The sequence below is a fragment of the Hyla sarda genome, chromosome 4 (assembly GCF_029499605.1).
Source record: "Hyla sarda isolate aHylSar1 chromosome 4, aHylSar1.hap1, whole genome shotgun sequence".
NCBI lineage: Eukaryota > Metazoa > Chordata > Amphibia > Anura > Hylidae > Hyla > Hyla sarda.
Window position 1 is genome coordinate 65,595,043 of NC_079192.1, and position 17,722 is coordinate 65,612,764.

The 17,722-nt window shown below is 44.6% G+C and overlaps 1 protein-coding gene across 14 annotated transcripts in view; it reads left to right on the forward strand.

Moving 5' to 3' along the window:
* The window catches only part of CAMK2B (calcium/calmodulin dependent protein kinase II beta), a 150,378-nt gene that overhangs the window by 80,963 nt on the left and 51,693 nt on the right, over positions 1-17,722 (forward strand). For 10 of the 14 annotated variants that reach the window (XM_056571262.1, XM_056571270.1, XM_056571271.1 and 7 more), the window contains exons 4-5: positions 606-660; positions 16,393-16,458. In XM_056571262.1, coding sequence (XP_056427237.1) covers positions 606-660; positions 16,393-16,458 — 121 coding nt within the window. Of the gene's footprint in view, positions 1-605; positions 661-16,392; positions 16,459-17,544; positions 17,618-17,722 lie in introns of all 14 variants that reach the window. The other 4 variants (XM_056571263.1, XM_056571264.1, XM_056571266.1 and 1 more) reach the window with 1 other exon arrangement.

Here is a 17,722-nt window from a genome sequence, read left to right on the forward strand (position 1 = left end):
TGAAAGGAAGGAATTGCTTGCTTCCCCATACATGTTCTTATGAAATCATTGCACAGTAACAAATTCCTTTATGCCACATGCGGAGCTCGTTCATCTGAGTTGAGTTGGCATCACCATCTACTCATAGGCTGAACTACTAGGCTCTACTAAATAATGAGCAAGCTATACAGTGTAAATGGGGCATTATTTATGTGTCAACATCATGTGTTATGCTTGGGCTGGGTTCACATGTATCAGCTGTGTCAGGCCAGTTTTTTATACCTGAGCTAGACACAACTGGTGACATTTTTTGCATCCAAAATTTTCTGCATGCCAGGTTTTCCGATCAGTACACAGAAATGTCCGGCAATACAACTGATGCATTTGTTGCCAAAACTGCTCTCTAAGAAAAAGATGGAATGGGTTCTGGCATCGTCTCCCCTCCATTTATTTCTCTACCATACTGGAGGCAAACAAACCGGATAGCAGTCCAAATGCGAGGAATCTAGTGGCATTTTGAATTTTGGGGATGATTTTGTGAGGGGGACGATGTTCGGTAATAACAAGATATCTGTGACTGTTGTCTCCTATCTACATCTAAATCTCTCCTTCTGTTCTTTTTATAGTACGCCTCCATGACAGTATATCAGAAGAAGGGTTCCACTATCTCATTTTTGATCTGTAAGTGAATGGTTAATATGATTGTTACCACTACCGATTGATATAAGAAAAATGTCATATAGTTATGCCAAATTACGGAACAACTGTCCTTGTTAGTAAATATATCCATAATTCCCTATTTGCTCATTTGTTGGCTGAAAGCTGGGCCTATTATGTCGGGCTGCTCTCTGCCAATAATGGCCCCGAGTAATAGGTCCCTTGGAGGGCCCAGAAGGTATCCCCTTGAGTCTAAGCAGACAATTACACCAAGATTATATGCACAGGATAAAAGGGCAATGTAGCTTTTATAGTCCAAGGCTTGAAGACCATACTTCATATTTCTAAATATTCCTGAATTTTTTAAGAGGTGTTTGTGAGGAACCTTGGGAGAGCATGGTGGCTCAGTGGTTAGTACTGTTACCTTGCAGTGCTTGGGTCCTGGGTTCAAATCCTGAAAGGACTACATCTGCAAAGAGTTTGTATGTTCTCCCAGTGTTTCCTCCCACATTTCAAAACATACTGATAGGGTAAGATTGTGAGTCTCAATGGGGACAGGGACCAATTTGAGTATAAAATGCTGAGGAATCTGAATGTGCTATACAAAAATGTGTTATTATTACTTTTACCAAGTGTTGGGTACTCTTCCCCTAGACATCTTATCCCCTATCCAAAGAATAGGGGATAAGATGTCTGATCTCGGCTGCAGCACCCCAGACATCCGGTGCACAGAGCGAACTTCGCTCCGTGCCGGATGACTGGTGATACGGGGGTGGAGGCTCGTGACGTCATGGTCACTCCCCCTCAATACACGTCTATGGGAAGGGGCGTGACATCCTTCACACCCCCTCCAATAGACTAGCATTGACGGGGCGTGGCCGTGACTTCACGACCGGGGCGTGGCCTTGAGGTCACGAGCCTCCGGCACTGCACTCAATGCTCTAAACGAACGCCGGGTGCAGCAGGGAGATCGCGGGGGTCCCCAGTGGCGGGACCGCCACGATCAGAAATCTTATTCCCTATCCTTGGGATAGGGGGATAAGATGTCTAGGGGTGGAGTACCCCCTTTAAGACCTGAACCAATGTGTGGTAGACATTCTGGTAAGTTTTATAGTTTTCTAAATCAGGTTACATTTACAGAAGATGATAATGGTAGAACTGACCGCATATGGCATGCCCTAAAAATGCATGTTTTTAATCGCACTGTGTGACTAGCGCATAGAAACATAGAAAAGGATGATCTTTGTGAGACCACTGCAAAACCTTTCCCTAAGAAAAAAGACATTTACAGCTCCTCAGGAAGTTTTTAGAAGTTTTATTATTTATAAAGGTACAATGCATTTGAGTTCCAGGCAGGTGTTTTTGTCATCAACAAAGGGAACTATGGGAAAGTATGATCAGTCTATGAAGAGTGTTGAGTGATTACAAATAAGGATTTGAGAGTGGGAACCATCCACTAGACCAGTGGTCCCCAACCTGTGAAAATCTAGATGTTGCAAAACTACAACTCCCAGCATGCTGGCTGTCCGGGCTTGCTGGGAGTTGTACTTTTGCAACATCTGGAGATCCACAGTTTGAAGACCACAGCATTAGACATTCACTGTAAAACAAAGAAATTGCTTGCTTCCCTATACATGTTCTTATTAAATCATTGCACAGTATCAAAATCTTCATGCAATATTTCCTAGCTGGGTGAGGTGCATTATACTGGGATATTGGTATAAATGTAGACAATACTGCCCCCTAGCATGGAGCTCAGTAGGAGCCAGTATTGCACTTGTCTCATAGAAGAAAAGTTATCTTAGTTGTTCCAATCTATTCAATACATTCCTGTAGATTTATTCATACTGTATGTATGCCTATATTTTTGCATATTTCTGCCATTAACGTCTCATAGAAAAAGGTTTACTGAGACGCATTCCAGCTGTATTGAAAAAGTATGTGGACCTATACCTTACCATACAGTTGAAGCAAAAGTAAACTTATGCAAATATATATATATATATATATATATATATGTATATATATATATATATATATATATGTATATATATATATATATATATATATATATGTATATATATATATATATATATATATATATATATATGTATATATATATATATATATGTATAATTGGGTGGAGAGCAGCACCTCCAAAACAGGGAATGAAATAAATATGGTGAAGCAGGTCTCTGGGACCCCGGTCATAGGTCCAAAAGGATACAGGAACAATAGGATGACCGCAGCACTCCAAAGTATCAAAAATAAAAAGTGACTTTTATTCCATGAACAGGCAAGTGCGATGTTTTGGTGTTCTCACAACACCATTCCCAAGCCTTGAGAATGGTGTTGTGAGAACACCGAAACGTCGCAACTGCCTGTTCATGGAATAAAAGTCACTTTTTGTTTTTAATACTTTGGAGTGCTGCGGTCATCCTATTGTTCATATATATATCTACATGGCAAATCTATGCCAAAATGACATTCTTTTGCAGTCTAATACCCTTGAAGTGCCATGGGTGCTATGATCCTGTTGCTCGTTCACTGTTTGTCCATCATTGGAGCACTTTGGCTGGTGCTGACCTCTGCATAGTGAGAATATCCTATTACACATGGCTGTTTTGGAGATGTTCTGACCCAGTTGTCTAGTCATCACTTTTTGGACCTTGTTATTCACTTAGGTCCTCACGCTTACCCATTTTTTCTGCTTCCAACACATCAAATGACAGTTCACCTACTGCCTCATATACTCCACCCATTTGGACTAAATACACCCTATAAGGGTATTTATATATTTTTTTTACTCACTTAGGCTAGGGTCACACATACATGCAGTGTATTTCACTATGCACGAAATCCGCTGTGTAGCAGAAAATACACTGCATATTCTCCTATGAGCAGAAACACCGAGCACAGCAGCCCTGTGTGTGCAGTGAGGCATGCTGGGCTCACCTCCAAACCTCACTGCGCACACATTGCTGCCGCGGGTAGCCCTGTGTGTCTATTCATAGAAGGATAGGCAGCAGATTTTACTCTGTGCAACGGATTTTGCACCCCCTTTAAAGTGTACCTGTTACAAAAAATAAATCTCGCGTCATAGGGATATCAGTTGGAGCACAAATTTTTCATCAGTTGGGGGGAGCTGAGTGTTCAGACCCTGACCAAAGAGGAGAATGAGCAGGGAGAGAGGAGGTCAGCCACACACTCCTCTCCCCGCTCTGTGTCTATGACTCCAGGACAGAGATTTATCAAGGCGTTTGCTCCTGTGACCAAGGTGCACATTGACCTTTTAGACTGGCAAACGAGCGCACGTTGCCTTTACGAAGCGAATTTCGCTGGTGCACATGCCTTTTTTGCACCTAGGGCACAGTGGGCATGTTTTAGGTAGCGTTTTTTAGGTGAGCGTTTTTTTTTTTTTTTAATTCTTTTTTTTCCGCCAGGGCCATCATGTGTGACTTTTTGAAAAGCTGCACAGAATTGCGCAAAAAAAGTCACGTTAACCCTGACTACGTGCCGCTAGCTGCACCATTTTATCTTTAAAGTAAGCAAAAGTGTTAACAACCTGATTTCTCATGTTCTCCTGGCCAGGTGTGAAAATCTGCGCACCAATCACCAACACTAACATTGGCATTTATTAAAAAGCGCATTTTATCATAATATATGCTGACCAGTTTCACCAAGCACAGAAACATGCGCCATATTCCACCAAAAACAGTTGTGATCATACACGACCAGTTTACATTATGCAACCATACAGGTCACGTGACACAATGACCGAAAGAGAATGAGCTAAGCGAAGACTTCTCACGGCTTATTCATGTGATCGGTTGGGGCCTGAACACTCCAAACCCGACCAATCAAAACTTTCGATATGCCTTTTCTGGGACATATCAAAAGTTTTTTCACATGTCAGGTACACTTTAAGTGCTTCCCACCTCGACACTGCTGCCTTAGGCACAAGCCCTCGGGTGCCTAGTGGCAAATACAGTCCTGATCCCACCCCTTGTCAGACACTATTGTCCCTAGTATTTTCACTAGATAATCCATTTTATTCACTTTACCCGACAGTGGTTTTCAGAGCAGCATTTTAGTTTTAATCTTAAGGTTAGGGCCAAATTTTTGGTTACGCGAAATCTAGTTACATGGAAGAAAAAATTGTGGTTGCTGGCCCACTACGGGAGATGTAACCCTGTACCCTGGCTGCCTTGTACATATGTTCTGCAGTGTATTGTATTATAAAATGTGTTGTATCTTCAAGAGTTATGTCATGTGATTGTTACCCAGAAGGTACCAGTGACCAGGGGACCCTACGAGTGACCTATGGGCTCCCTGCTAGTCTCCCCCATATAAGCCCTGGGTGGCCCTAGCTTGCTCTTCTCTCTTAGCTCTTGCTTCCTGCTGAGGTCCAGTGCAGTCGCCTAGTGTGTGTGTCCAGAGTGTTGGAGACCTCAAAGTCCAGTCCTGCATCCACCATCAAGTCAAGTAAGATAAAGTCACAGCTTTATGAGTCAAGTCAAGTCAGTCCCTGTCATCTGTCAAGTCAGCGTGGTCTGCATTCAATTGTTCAGTCCTACTACAAGTCCCAGCAAGCCCTTAAGGTCTCTGTGTCACTGGTCACCTCCTTGGGCCCTGGCTGAACTGTATAGACTTTACCATCTGTCTACCCTCAGTAAAGATACCGTTGTCCGTAACTTGGCGTTGGAGTCTTTATTGCACTGGCATCACAAATACAACGGGATAATGTCATCTGCCCCTAGGGTAACAACATCTGCCCTCATCACACCCCGCTACCACAAAATGTCTTCCACTTGCTGTTGCATTGAATGGTGCAACAATTTGGCTGCAAGTTGCATGTGACTTGGTATTTGCCACGCCCATTGCACTCCCAAAAATAAAACCTGACATACATGTTGCAAGTGAGTCGCATGTTTGGATTTTTTTTTCCTATTTTTTTTTCCTATTTTTTTTGCAACTATTGCACTGCAGTTGTGTTAGGGCACATTCACAATTGTTCCATGTGATCTTCATGTCATGTGACCAAAGTCCTCATGAAGTATTAGCCTAATGTAGTGTTTCCCAACCAGGGTGCTCCTACTGTTGCACAACTACAACTCAGACCATGCCCGGACAGCCAACAGCTGTCCAGACATGATGGGAGTTGTAGTTGTTCAACAGTAGAAGCACTCTGGTTGGGGTTATAGTTGTGAATCAGCTGGAGGCACCCTGGTTGGAAAGCCTAAGGGGTCATCTATGCAGAAAAAGACACAAATAATAAGTAATTTAGTGAATGCAAAAAATCGCCTGTAACCTAGCAACCATGTCAGTCATCACTAATGGGACTGTACACGTGTTCCTCTATGTTTTACAAGGGATTTGTGGCACTGAATATGCACATATTCTGGAGGCACATGACTGAGCTCCATGTGAGAAGTCTAGGGGCAGATGTGTCCTTACTCAATAGCGTTTTACCCTAAGCAGCACCGCTCCCCTGAAGGCTGGCTGCACATCTGTCTATATTTCTTTATAGTAGCCTTGGGGGTGCTAGGAAAATACCTTATCACTTCGTGACGCCAGGGCACCATAATCCTATACACGGTCCAAGGTTGGAGACAGCTTCTCCTGGGCCAGACACAGGTAGTAAAGGAACACACTGACGTCAGGTTATAGATAACTGTCTTTACTGAGCTGGGTGCAGATGGTATTACACGGACAGTTGGCTTTGGGTGAGAGAATGCAGCGTAACCCCGTTGGAGCCCTGTTGCCTTGCTGGGACTTGTGGTGCTTTCACCCAATAAATTGATACTGTCTTGAGAGAGAACTAAAGATTGATCCTGGTAGATAGGGTTCTGTCAAGGTCCTGTAGCTTTCTCCGCCAGGGCATGAACTTCCACCGTGCGGGTGATTCTTGTAGAATGACCGGATAAGATGTGAGAAGATAGATTTGTTCTGGGCCTTCCCTCAGAGCTTCACACACCTCACACCTTTACCACACTTGTGCTCTGCTCACAGCTCTAGGCTGAACTGGGGCAACTCCTCCCCCCACTACACTATATGGCAAAGAATGTAGGGGGTTCCCATTGGCAGGCAGGGTCACATGGGTTTACACAGCTCCTCTCTTAAAGGTACAATAACACATATGAATAACATATATAGAAATAACATGAAAATATATTAAACCTTTATTAAAGTGCTGGAAGACATTAGATATAGGAAACAGTCTGTCAGTGGGCCCAACACCTGTGCCGCAGGTCTGCCTGAGGAAGTCCGAAGCCACAGGACAGCCTTTTGTGCTGGGACACCACTTCTGTATGGCAACAGTATGGGTCTGTTTATATCGTTTACAGATGTAGCAGGGCTGAGGTTGTCATATGGCACCACTCATTGTGATGTCATGAATGGTTGCCTATGATCCATAGGTAAGCCTACCTAAAAAGGGTGCATGTACACAGTCATATAGTAAAGTGCATGCAGACACCTGCAACGTCTGTCAAAATGGCTGATCTTCGGACTAATGTCTCTTGATATGAAGACGAAGCTACAGTGTTAAGCGATCTCCCTCCATGCTGCTCTTTCTGCAGAGGATTTTGGTGCAGGCACAGAGGAGGGGGGACGCAGCCTATAAATACACCAGGCTGTGTTTGGTGTTACAGCTCTGTGGGCGTTAGATGAAGACAAGACATGAGTGTATCTGCTATTCACTGCATCTCAATCCTCCCCTGCAGCCACCTCTGCTATTCTTGTGCTGACCTCATCCGCAGCTTTAGCACCAATCTCCTCGGCTGGATCTGCGCTATGCCAGCGCACACCTGTCACTATGTCTTCCTGCTGCCCAGCACCCTCCACCTACACCTCTGCCACTGCATTTCCTCTGTTGTCTATTATTACTGATCTCATCCACTCCCTTGCGTCCTCCTCGATGGTGATCGAACACCCTCATGATTGTCAGTCTCAATCATGTACACAGCTCTGTGCCTTTCCTCAAACAGGCGCACCCTTGGTACGCCCCCATGCTGCCATGTACACCCCTTTGTTCTCTCCCTGTGCACATTCTGTGTCCCCACTCCTGCACAATTTATGCAACTCCCTCCCGTTGCTGTTCTATTGAAAGCAGGTGCTGCAGTGACACATTTTAGAACTCATCATTCTATATATAACCCAGTGTGTAGCTACTAGCTCCCAAACCGTCTTTCATTAGGCTGAGCCTCGGCCCCCACCCTGCGGAGAACCAGCACCTTTTCCTTCTTGTGATTTATTATTCAGAAGCAATAACCACGCTTGACACCCCTCATAATGAAGTCCAGTGCCTGGCCAGTGAGCATGACCCCAGATTGTACTGTTATCCATAGTAGTCATATATAAACACGGATGGGGCATTTTTTACTTTTAACATAGGCGTCAACAATCCTTCCCAAAATTAGGGTCTGCTTTCTTGGAATCAGCCATCAGATTCAATTTGGTCCGAACAAATTTGATCTTAATCCGAAATGCCCTGATTGCCCTGAAAAATTCATATATGACACTCTACTGGTTCCTTGTTTTCATTTTTTTTATATCTAACTTGTGCATTGTAGGGTTCCCATCACAAGCAGAACAGTATGGAACATGATGGAGACAGCAGGAGATGCATACCTCCCAACTTTTGCTGAAAGCATAGAGGGACAAGCCACTCCTCTAACCACACCCATTGCCACACCCTAACCACGCCTTCAGTCACACCCTAAACCCCCCTCAGTCACGCCCTAACCCCACCCTCAGTCACACCCTAACCCTGCCCTCAGTCACACTCTAATCCCACCCTCAGTCACACCCTAACCCTGCCCTCAGTCACACCCTAACCCCGCCCTCAGTCACACCCTAACCCCACCCTCAGTCACACCCTAACCCCACCCTCAGTCACACCCTAACCCTGCCCTCAGTTACACCCTAACCACGCCTGCAGCTGCAGAATGGGAATACTTCTTTAACAGCAATAATATTGTCAGTCTGTCACCTAAGTTTAGGAGGATGTTCTATACTAACAGACTGACAACAACCCCCATCATTACCGCTACAGACCATATAGGTGATTACATACAGTTATATCAGGTGACTGACAACAACCCCCATCATTACCGCTACAGACCATATAGGTGATTACATACAGTTATATCAGGTGACTGACAACAACCCCCATCATTACCAATACATACCATATAAGAGATTACATACAGTTATATCAGGTGTCTTTTCTCATCGGCGTCCTTCACTTTTCTTTTTTCTTCTTATGCTCAGATGCCATGATGATTTCTTTCGGCTATGATTCAAAATCTAATAATTCCCCCTTTAGTAGTAAGAAAGTCCCTCCCATTGCATAGTTAGGTCACTCCAGTAAGTACGCAGGTCCCTTCAGGTAGTTACTCCATCACATAGGTGCCCCGAGTAGGTAGGGCCATATAAGAAGGGCTGCCTGTCTTCTTTACTGCTCCACGCCGGTACACTTAGCCATGCCTACCGCTGTGTCTTATTTTCGGGGTATGGCTTATATTACGCCAATGCTTAGAAATTCTGCTACGGCTTATTTTATGGGTATGTCTTATTTTCGGGGTAGCTTGATAATTAGTCTCCATAATAGCTTGTAGGTAGTAGAGGGCCTCCCATATTTGCTAGGCAGCAACATAGTAGATAGCCCCCCACATTAGGTATGCAGCAAATTCCCCATACTAGGCAACAGTTTCCTCCATAATAGGTAGCAGCAGTGTTTCCCCCCATAGAAGCCAGCAGCAGTGTTTCCCCCCATAGAAGCCAGCAGCAAAGTTTCCCACATAGTAGGCAGTAGCAGTTTCCCCCATAGTAGGCTGCAGCAGAGTTTCCCCCATAGTAGGCGGCAGCAGAGTTCCCCCATAGTAGGCAGCAGCAGAGTTTCCCCCATGGTAGATAGCAGCAGAGTTTCCCCCTTAATAGGTAGCAGCAAAGTTTCCCCCATAAAAGGTCACAGCAGCGTTTCCCCCATAGGAGGAAGCAGTCTCCCCCCCCCCACAGTAGGCAGCAGATGCAGGGTCCCCCATAGTAGGTCTCCCCCCACAGTAGGCAACAGCAGCAGGGTCCCCCATTGTAGGTCCCCCCCCCCCCAACAGTAGGCAACAGCAGCAGGGTCCCCCATATTTCGGTCCCCCCCCCACAGTAGATAGCAGGGTCCCCTATAGTATGTGTCGTCCCCCCCCCCCCCCCCCCCCCCACAGTAGGCCGCAGCTGCAGGGTCACCCATAGAGGACCTGTGGCCAAAAAAAAAAAAGGGATTGTACCATCATTAAATTAGGGAGCCCTGATCACACACCTTTTTACAGTTTCTTGATACGCCCTCCTGTTCCTGAGATATGAGGGTTTTTTAGTTTTCTGACAATTCAAGTAATCAGTCAGATGGTGTGAACTTCATTTTAATAATGGGAGCAACAATGATCAGGTGATGGGAGGGATTATGCAGTCAGGAGGTGTGAGTTTTGTACACTTAGGGGCAGGTAGGCCTAATACATACCCCTTGACTCTATAATCCCACCTGATATTTACTCCCATTATTAAAATTAAGTTCATTCAAGTAGAGAAAACAGACATGGTCGCACATCCACAATTTGTATTTTGATCTAATTGCTTCTCAGCATGAAGTCAAAAACTAACAGGTTGTTAGTATACATTTTGATCAAAATTACAAGCCCACTTGCCACGTCAAGGCCACCTATTTAGAGTGGGTCCCTAACGTCCCAAGCATAAAATGGCGTAGCACTGGGCGGCGACCACCACCGCCACGGCACCAGTGCCCATGGGGGGGGGGGGGGGGGAAACGACCCACTGGCAGAGCAGCCCCAATGCCACTCAGACCAGTCCTAGGCCACGCCTCCCCATAGACACGGTGCCATGGCAGCAACTGTTGCTGCACAGCACCACACCAATGTGAACAAGGTGTAAAAGCTCACTTACCATGCTCTCCCAGTCAGACTGGGAGACTGCCAGAAAGGAAGGGGCCCTGTGTATCTTCCTGCTAATTTATATAGGGCTGGGCTGAGGTGGAGGGGTGGAGTGCAGACCAAGTAAAAACAACAAAATAAGAAAGGGATAGAAAACACTATGTGAATTCAAGTAGAGAAAACAGACATGGTCGCACATCCACAATTTGCTTCTCAGCATAAATTCAAAAACTAACAGGTTGTTATTATACATTTTGATCAAAAGGTACAAGCCCACTCACCACGTCAAGGCCACCTATTTAGAGTGGGTCTCTAATGTCCCTAGCATAAAATGGCGTAACACTGGGCGGCGAAATTAAGTTTAAGCTATTTTTTACATTACAAATCATGTGATTTAAAGAGGAATTCTTGAAAAACTATGAATCACATGATCTTTTATAGATTCATAAGAGATGGGCTAGATGTGAGCTAGCATTCACTCCAGGTGTTACTAGCCAACCACGGCACCTTGAGTCACTCTAGCCCATCTCTTGCGGAGCTATAACTGCTGTACTGAGGATTATTTTAATAAATGCAAATTCTTGTGCTACAAATGGACTACATGAGTAACCTTATCCTCTGCACAACAGTATCATCTGAATGGCCGCCTGTTGCTACCGTTTGTATATATATTGAATACTGAGTTGTTGGAGCCTGGTGGAGTTCTTCATACAATTGTGGACTTATATTGGAATTGAAGATAAAATTATTGAGTTGTTTCTAACTTATCCTTTTTTACCCTAATGCAAACAAAGTCGTTGTTGCCCAAAAAGAGCCTTGCAGGGGACAGATGCAGTGGCATTACTGGGCACAGTATTACCACAGCTTGTCACGACTGAGGTCAGGTTCTGTGGCCAGCACAGTGACAGAGGGTGCATACTCTGGGAAGTGTCTGGTGACAAGGGCCCAAGGATAAATAAAAGGTATAAAAGTTTTCTAGTCTGAAAAGCTTTGAAATAAGGACTAGGTGAGAAACTGCAGGAGAAATTGGGGCGCCACAAATGATCCTGGGATCTCACTCTAAGCTAGACTAAACTACACTGCATTCCCTCTCTCTATGGAGAGAGTATGTCCAATGAGGCTCCTCTCACCTTTCTCAGTGCAATGAAATGTAGCAATGTAAGTGTGGTGTGCCACGGGGGTGCAATGAGGTGTATGGGGCAGATATTATTAACCCCTAAATGTTCGTGACGCCAGGACGTTGTTTCCCTGTAACCACCCGAACGGTAGCCCCGCTATCCCTGGGTTAGGCAAGGTAATAATAGTCCAAGACCAGGTTAGGGTTAACGGTATCTTTACTGAGGTAGACAGATGGTAATAGTCTTTAAAGCTAAGCCAGGATCCCAGAGAGGTGGCCAGTAAGACGGAGGGGACCTTGCAGCTTTCTGGGAGTTGCAGTGACTTGACAAACTTTAGGACAGCCACGCTGACTATAATAGACTTGACTGAAGATAGTGACAGCAGACATAGATGACTTGACATACTGACTTGTGGCTGTAGGTTAGGCTTAAAGCCTCCAGGTGTGCTGAACACAGGCTCTGAGACGTCTGGACTGAACTTGACCTCAGCAAAGAATGAATCACAAGAGCACAAGAGAAAGATTGTAATGGCTCCCCCTCTTATAAAGCCCATAGGTCAAGCTGCAGGTCACCTGGTTAGTTGGTGCTCTCTGGGTAACAAACAAGTGAATTTAACATGTTACCACATTTTCATGTGACTAACTGAAAGGTCCTCAAAGGTCCTTTATACATAACACATACAACACCATGGGGAAGACGCTTCAGGAGAGCCCCTAAGGCACAGAGGGACTCAACCTGACAGGGCCTAAGTACTGTACGGGAGACTATATCCCGTACTGGGACATCACATAAGTCCATATTCTGCTTCACACCATACTCTGATAAAGTTTGTCAGGCAGCTAATATCATAGTTAGAGCTAATGCACATGGTGGAGTCTCGGGCATTAAAGGGGTACTCCACCCCTAGACATCTTATCCCCTATCCAAAGGATAGGGGATAAGATGTCTGATCGCGGGGGTCCCACCGCTAGGGACCCCCGCAATATAGCACGCAGCACCCACCTGTTACAGCTCCGGAAGCACTGGAGGGTCTGGCTCCCGACCACGGGGACGGAAGATCGTGACGTCACAACCCCGCCTCCGTGTGACATCACGCCCCGCCCCCTCAATGCAAGTCTATGGGAGGGGGCGTGAAAGCTGGGTGGGTGGGTGCTGCGTGCTATATTGCGGGGGTCCCCAGCGGCGGGACCCCCGCGATCAGATATCTTATCCCCTATCCTTTGGATAGGGGATAAGATGTTTAGGGGTGGAGTACCCCTTTAAAGGAAAACAGTCATCCTGTTCACTCACACTAAACCCAATACACCCTGTTATAGTGCGGGTGAACAGGAGACTGATGCAGGTTCTCATATACATACCCTCAGTCCGGCGCCCGGTCCCTCTGAAGATCAGCTTCTGTCTTCGCTGAATTGCGCGCTGGAGGCGGACCCGCTGGCTGGATTTGAATATTCATGGTCACGTCAACACTTGTGCCTACTAAGTGAACTGAAGGTATGTATATTAGTCAGAGAACCCGCATTGGTCTACTGTTCACCCACACTATAACCCGGTGTATTGGGTTTAGTGTGGGTGAACAAGATGACTGTTTTCCTTTAAAGGGGTATTCCAGCCAAATACATCTTATCCCCTATCCAAAGGATAGGCGGTAAGATGTCTGATCGTGGGTGGCCCGCCACTGGGACCCTCCGCGATCTCCATGCAGCACCCGCATTCTACAGTGGGGATCAAAAGTTTGGGCACCCCAGGTAAAAAATTTTATTAATGTGCCTAAAGAAGCCAAGGAAAGATGGGAAAATCTCCAAAAAGCATCAAATTACAGATTAGACATTCTTATAATATGTCAACAAAAGTTAGATTTTATTTCCATCATTTACACTTTCAAAATAACAGAAAACAAAAGAATGGTGTTTGCAAAAGTTTGGGCATCCTTCAGAATTTATAGCATGTACTGCCCCCTTTGCAAAGCTGAGACCTGCCAGTGTCATGGATTGTTCTCAATCATCATCTGGGAAGACCAGGTGATGTCAGTCTCAAAAGTTTTAAATGCCCAGACTCATCTGACCTTGCCCCAACAATCAGCACCATGGGTTCTTCTAAGCAGTTGTCTAGAAATCTGGAACTGAAAAAAGTTGACGCTCACAAAGCTGGAGAAGGCTATAAGAAGATAGCAAAATGTTTTCAGATGTCAATATCCTCTGTTCAGAATGTAATTAAGAAATGGCAGTCATCAGGAACAGTGGAAGTTAAAGCAAAATCTGGAAGACCAAGAAAAATATCAGACAGAACAGCTCGAAGGATTGTGAGAAAAACTATTCAAACACTCGTTTGACTGCACAATCCCTCCAGAAAGATCTGGCAGACACTGGAGTTGTGGTACACTATTCCACTATAAAGAGATACTTGTACAAATACGGTTTTCATGGAAGAGTCATCAGAAGAAAACCTCTTCTACGTCCTCACAACAAAAATCAGCGTTTGAACTTTGCAAATGAACATATAGACAAGCCTGATGCATTTTGGAAACAAGTTCTGTGGACCGATGAGGTTAAATTTGAACTTTTTGGCCGAAATGAGCAAAGGTACATTTGGAGAAGAAGGGGAACAGAATTTAATGAAAAGAACCTCTGTCCAACTGTTAAGCATGGGGGTGGATCAATCATGCTTTGGGGTTGTATTGCAGCCAGTGGCAGATGGAAGACCTCACGAGTAGAAGGAAAAATGGATTCAATAAAATTTCAGCAAATTTTGGATGCTAACTTGATGCCATCTGTGAAAAAGTTGAAGTTAAAGAGAGGATGGCTTCTACAAATGGATAATGATCCTTAACACACCTCGAAATCCACAGGGAATTACATCAAGAGGTGTAAACTGAAGGTTTTGCCATGGCCTTCACAATCTCCTGACCTCAACATAATTGAAAATCTATGAATAGATCTTAAAAGAGCAGTGCATGACAGACAGCCCAGAAATCTCAAAGAACTGGAAGACTTTTGTAAGGAAGAATGGGCAAAGATACCTCAAACAAGAATTGAAAGACTCTTGGCTGGCTACAAAAAGCGTTTACAAGTTGTGATACTTGCCAAAGGGGGCAGTACAAGATATTAACTCTGCAGGGTGTCCAAACTTTTGCACACACCATTTTTTTGTTTTCTGTTATTTTGAAAGTGTAAATGATGGAAATAAAATATAACTTCTGTTGACATATTATAAGAATGTCTAATCTGTAATTTGATGCCTTTTGGAGATTTTTCCATCTTTCCTTGGCTTCTTTATGCACATTAATACAAATTTTTACCTGGGGTGCCCAAACTTTTGATCCCCACTGTATGCGGGGCTGTGTCTCCAGTCTCGGAAACCTCTTTGTCCTTCATGCCTCCTCCCTTAGACATGAATGGAGGGGGTGTGGTGTGACATCACGAGAGGGCGTGGGATGGCGTCACATCTCCAGTTCCAAAAACAAAGAGGTTTTCGAGACTGGAGACGCAGCCCCACATAGAATGCGGTTGTTGGACGGAGATCGCTGGGGGTCCCAGCGGCGGGACCCCTCCAGCGATCAGACAACTTATCCCCTATTCTTTGGATTTGCAGTAAAGAAGAGGTGGAGGAAAGAAGCTGTAGCATGAAAAGGAGGCAAGTTTAAAAATGATATATCTTTACAAAAGTGCAAAAAAAGATTGAAGCCTACAGCACATGGACCTATAGAGGAAAAAATTCCAGTTTGTGCCATCAAGTACAGCATAATAAACAGGAGCTACTTTTGGTAACCTTATGCTGCCTTCTCAAGCTTTAAAAAGGCAGTGTACGGGACATTTAGGGTTCTGAATCTGTTACAAGATTTCTGTGTCAATCACAATCTCATATCACAATATGTTATTAGCATAGTGGTGGTAGGGGCCTAATAGGACATCTTGTCCTGTGGCCCAAAAGATTACAGCATCACTGTAATTTAAATAAACTTTTGACATGTTGTCCAGACATGTCAAAAGTTTAGATCACACCCCAGCCGCTATGTTAGATTTATGGAGTTAAAGGAAGGGTCAAGTTTGAGTGACAGGTAGGGAATGAGACGCTACTGCTGCGCAATTTACCTGGCTGTAATTCGTGAACAATTTTTTTTTACTTTTCTCAGCATTTTATTCATTCTCAGTTTTATTGTGTTCCAAATGGAGCTCCAATGCAGATGTACCTAGCCTAAGACCTAGACCTAAGACCTAGCCTAAGACTACCATTTGAAAAGGCAATCTTTGTAAATATGGACCATCTCACTTGTACCCTGATATTTCCTTGCTAATATTGCAAAAAATAAAATGGGGGCTCCCACAACATTTGCAAAGGGTCCTCCAGAGACCTTCTTCTGGCCCTGTTCCTACAGGACACCATTGGGCATATTGACACAGTTGGGGAGATTTATCAAAACCTGTGCAGAGAAAAAGCTGACCAGTTGCCCATAGCAACCAATCAGATCGCTTCTTTCATTTTAACAACAGCCTCTGAAAAATAAAAGAAGTGATCTGATTGGTTGCTATGGGTAACTTGTCAACTTTTCCTCTGCGCAAGTTTTGATAAATCTCCCCCAGTTTCCCTACATTGAGATTCTTCCCTGTATGATGGATGTTATGTAGTCAGGATTGTCCTGTTTATATGGCATTTTATGGTGTTTGGGATACATGTTTTTTTATTTGTCTTTTGTGTTGCAGGGTCACAGGCGGGGAGCTATTTGAGGACATTGTGGCAAGAGAATATTACAGTGAAGCTGATGCAAGGTGGGTACCCTCCTGACCTAGAGTACCCCTCCCCTTACCTCTCATCCTTACCCCAGCCAATTCCAAATGACTTCTATAGCTTGCCTTCATGTAAAGCACGTACATATGTCCTGAACAGAAATGATATCAGAACAAACCAAGTTAAATCTGAAGGGCTGCGATCTACCTATCAAAAAAGCTTGCACTCTAATTTGGCAGGAGATATCAACATTTGTTGGGCCTCTGAAACTAGCGCTAGGCAAAAAATACAACCCAATACACATACTGTAGTTACTCTATATCCAGAAGCCTACAGTGTAATCTTGGCCACACACAAGTATTAAGGAACGGGGCCTTATCTTTTAAATTTGGTTACATGGCATGTTTCCCATAGCAACCAGAGTCCAGTTAGTTGCTATGCAAAACACAGCCACTAATTAGAGATATTAGATAAGCTTTGAATTTTGGTTGCTAGGGGCAACAACTCTTCTTTACTAGAGTCTATACTAGATTCCATAACAATGAGTTCCTTTTTGTAAGTGTTTTCGTGTGCCCAGTGATGGCTGGCAGAGCATGCTGGGACTTCTAGTGTAACCCAATGTAGAGAGCTCCTGGCAGCCTGTCTATAGTGCGTAGTCCCTGTATAGTCCTGCATGCTGCCTCTATTCTAATGTGATGTTTTGTGATGTTAAGACACTGTGTTTTCTCCTCTTGTCCCCTTCTTCCTTCTCTCAATCTGTTTTCTCCCTCCGTCTCTTTTCCCTTGTTGTGATCTGTTGGTCGTGTTGATACTGTTGTTACCACGCATATTGTCTGCTGTATACCTTGTCCTGGCCCTGCATGGTCTGCCCACATTTTTTACATCATCACCATGGCCTTCCATGCCAACCCTCATTTTTTCCCTATGCCATCCCCCGCTTCCTTTGCCATGCCGTTTTTTTTATCACCATACCATTTCCCCCCCCCCTCTCCATTACCCCTAACCGATGGCCTATACATCCCAATGTCATATGCTTTCGATCCCCAATGTGCCCTCCACCCCTGCCCTTATTTGTACCATCTCATTGCCCTCCTGTACCCTGTGGGTCTGCTGGTTTTGTTTTACAGTCACTGTCTCCATCAGATATTAGAAAGTGTTTGTTTCACACACTCCTGTGACATTGTGCACAGGGACTTGAAGGTTAGTATTCCTGAAAGGGGGAAGGGGTGACATGGCATGGGGTCCTAGGTGAGAACTGGCACATTGTGTGCACTGCACCCTTCACATCCCTATATCATCTGGCTC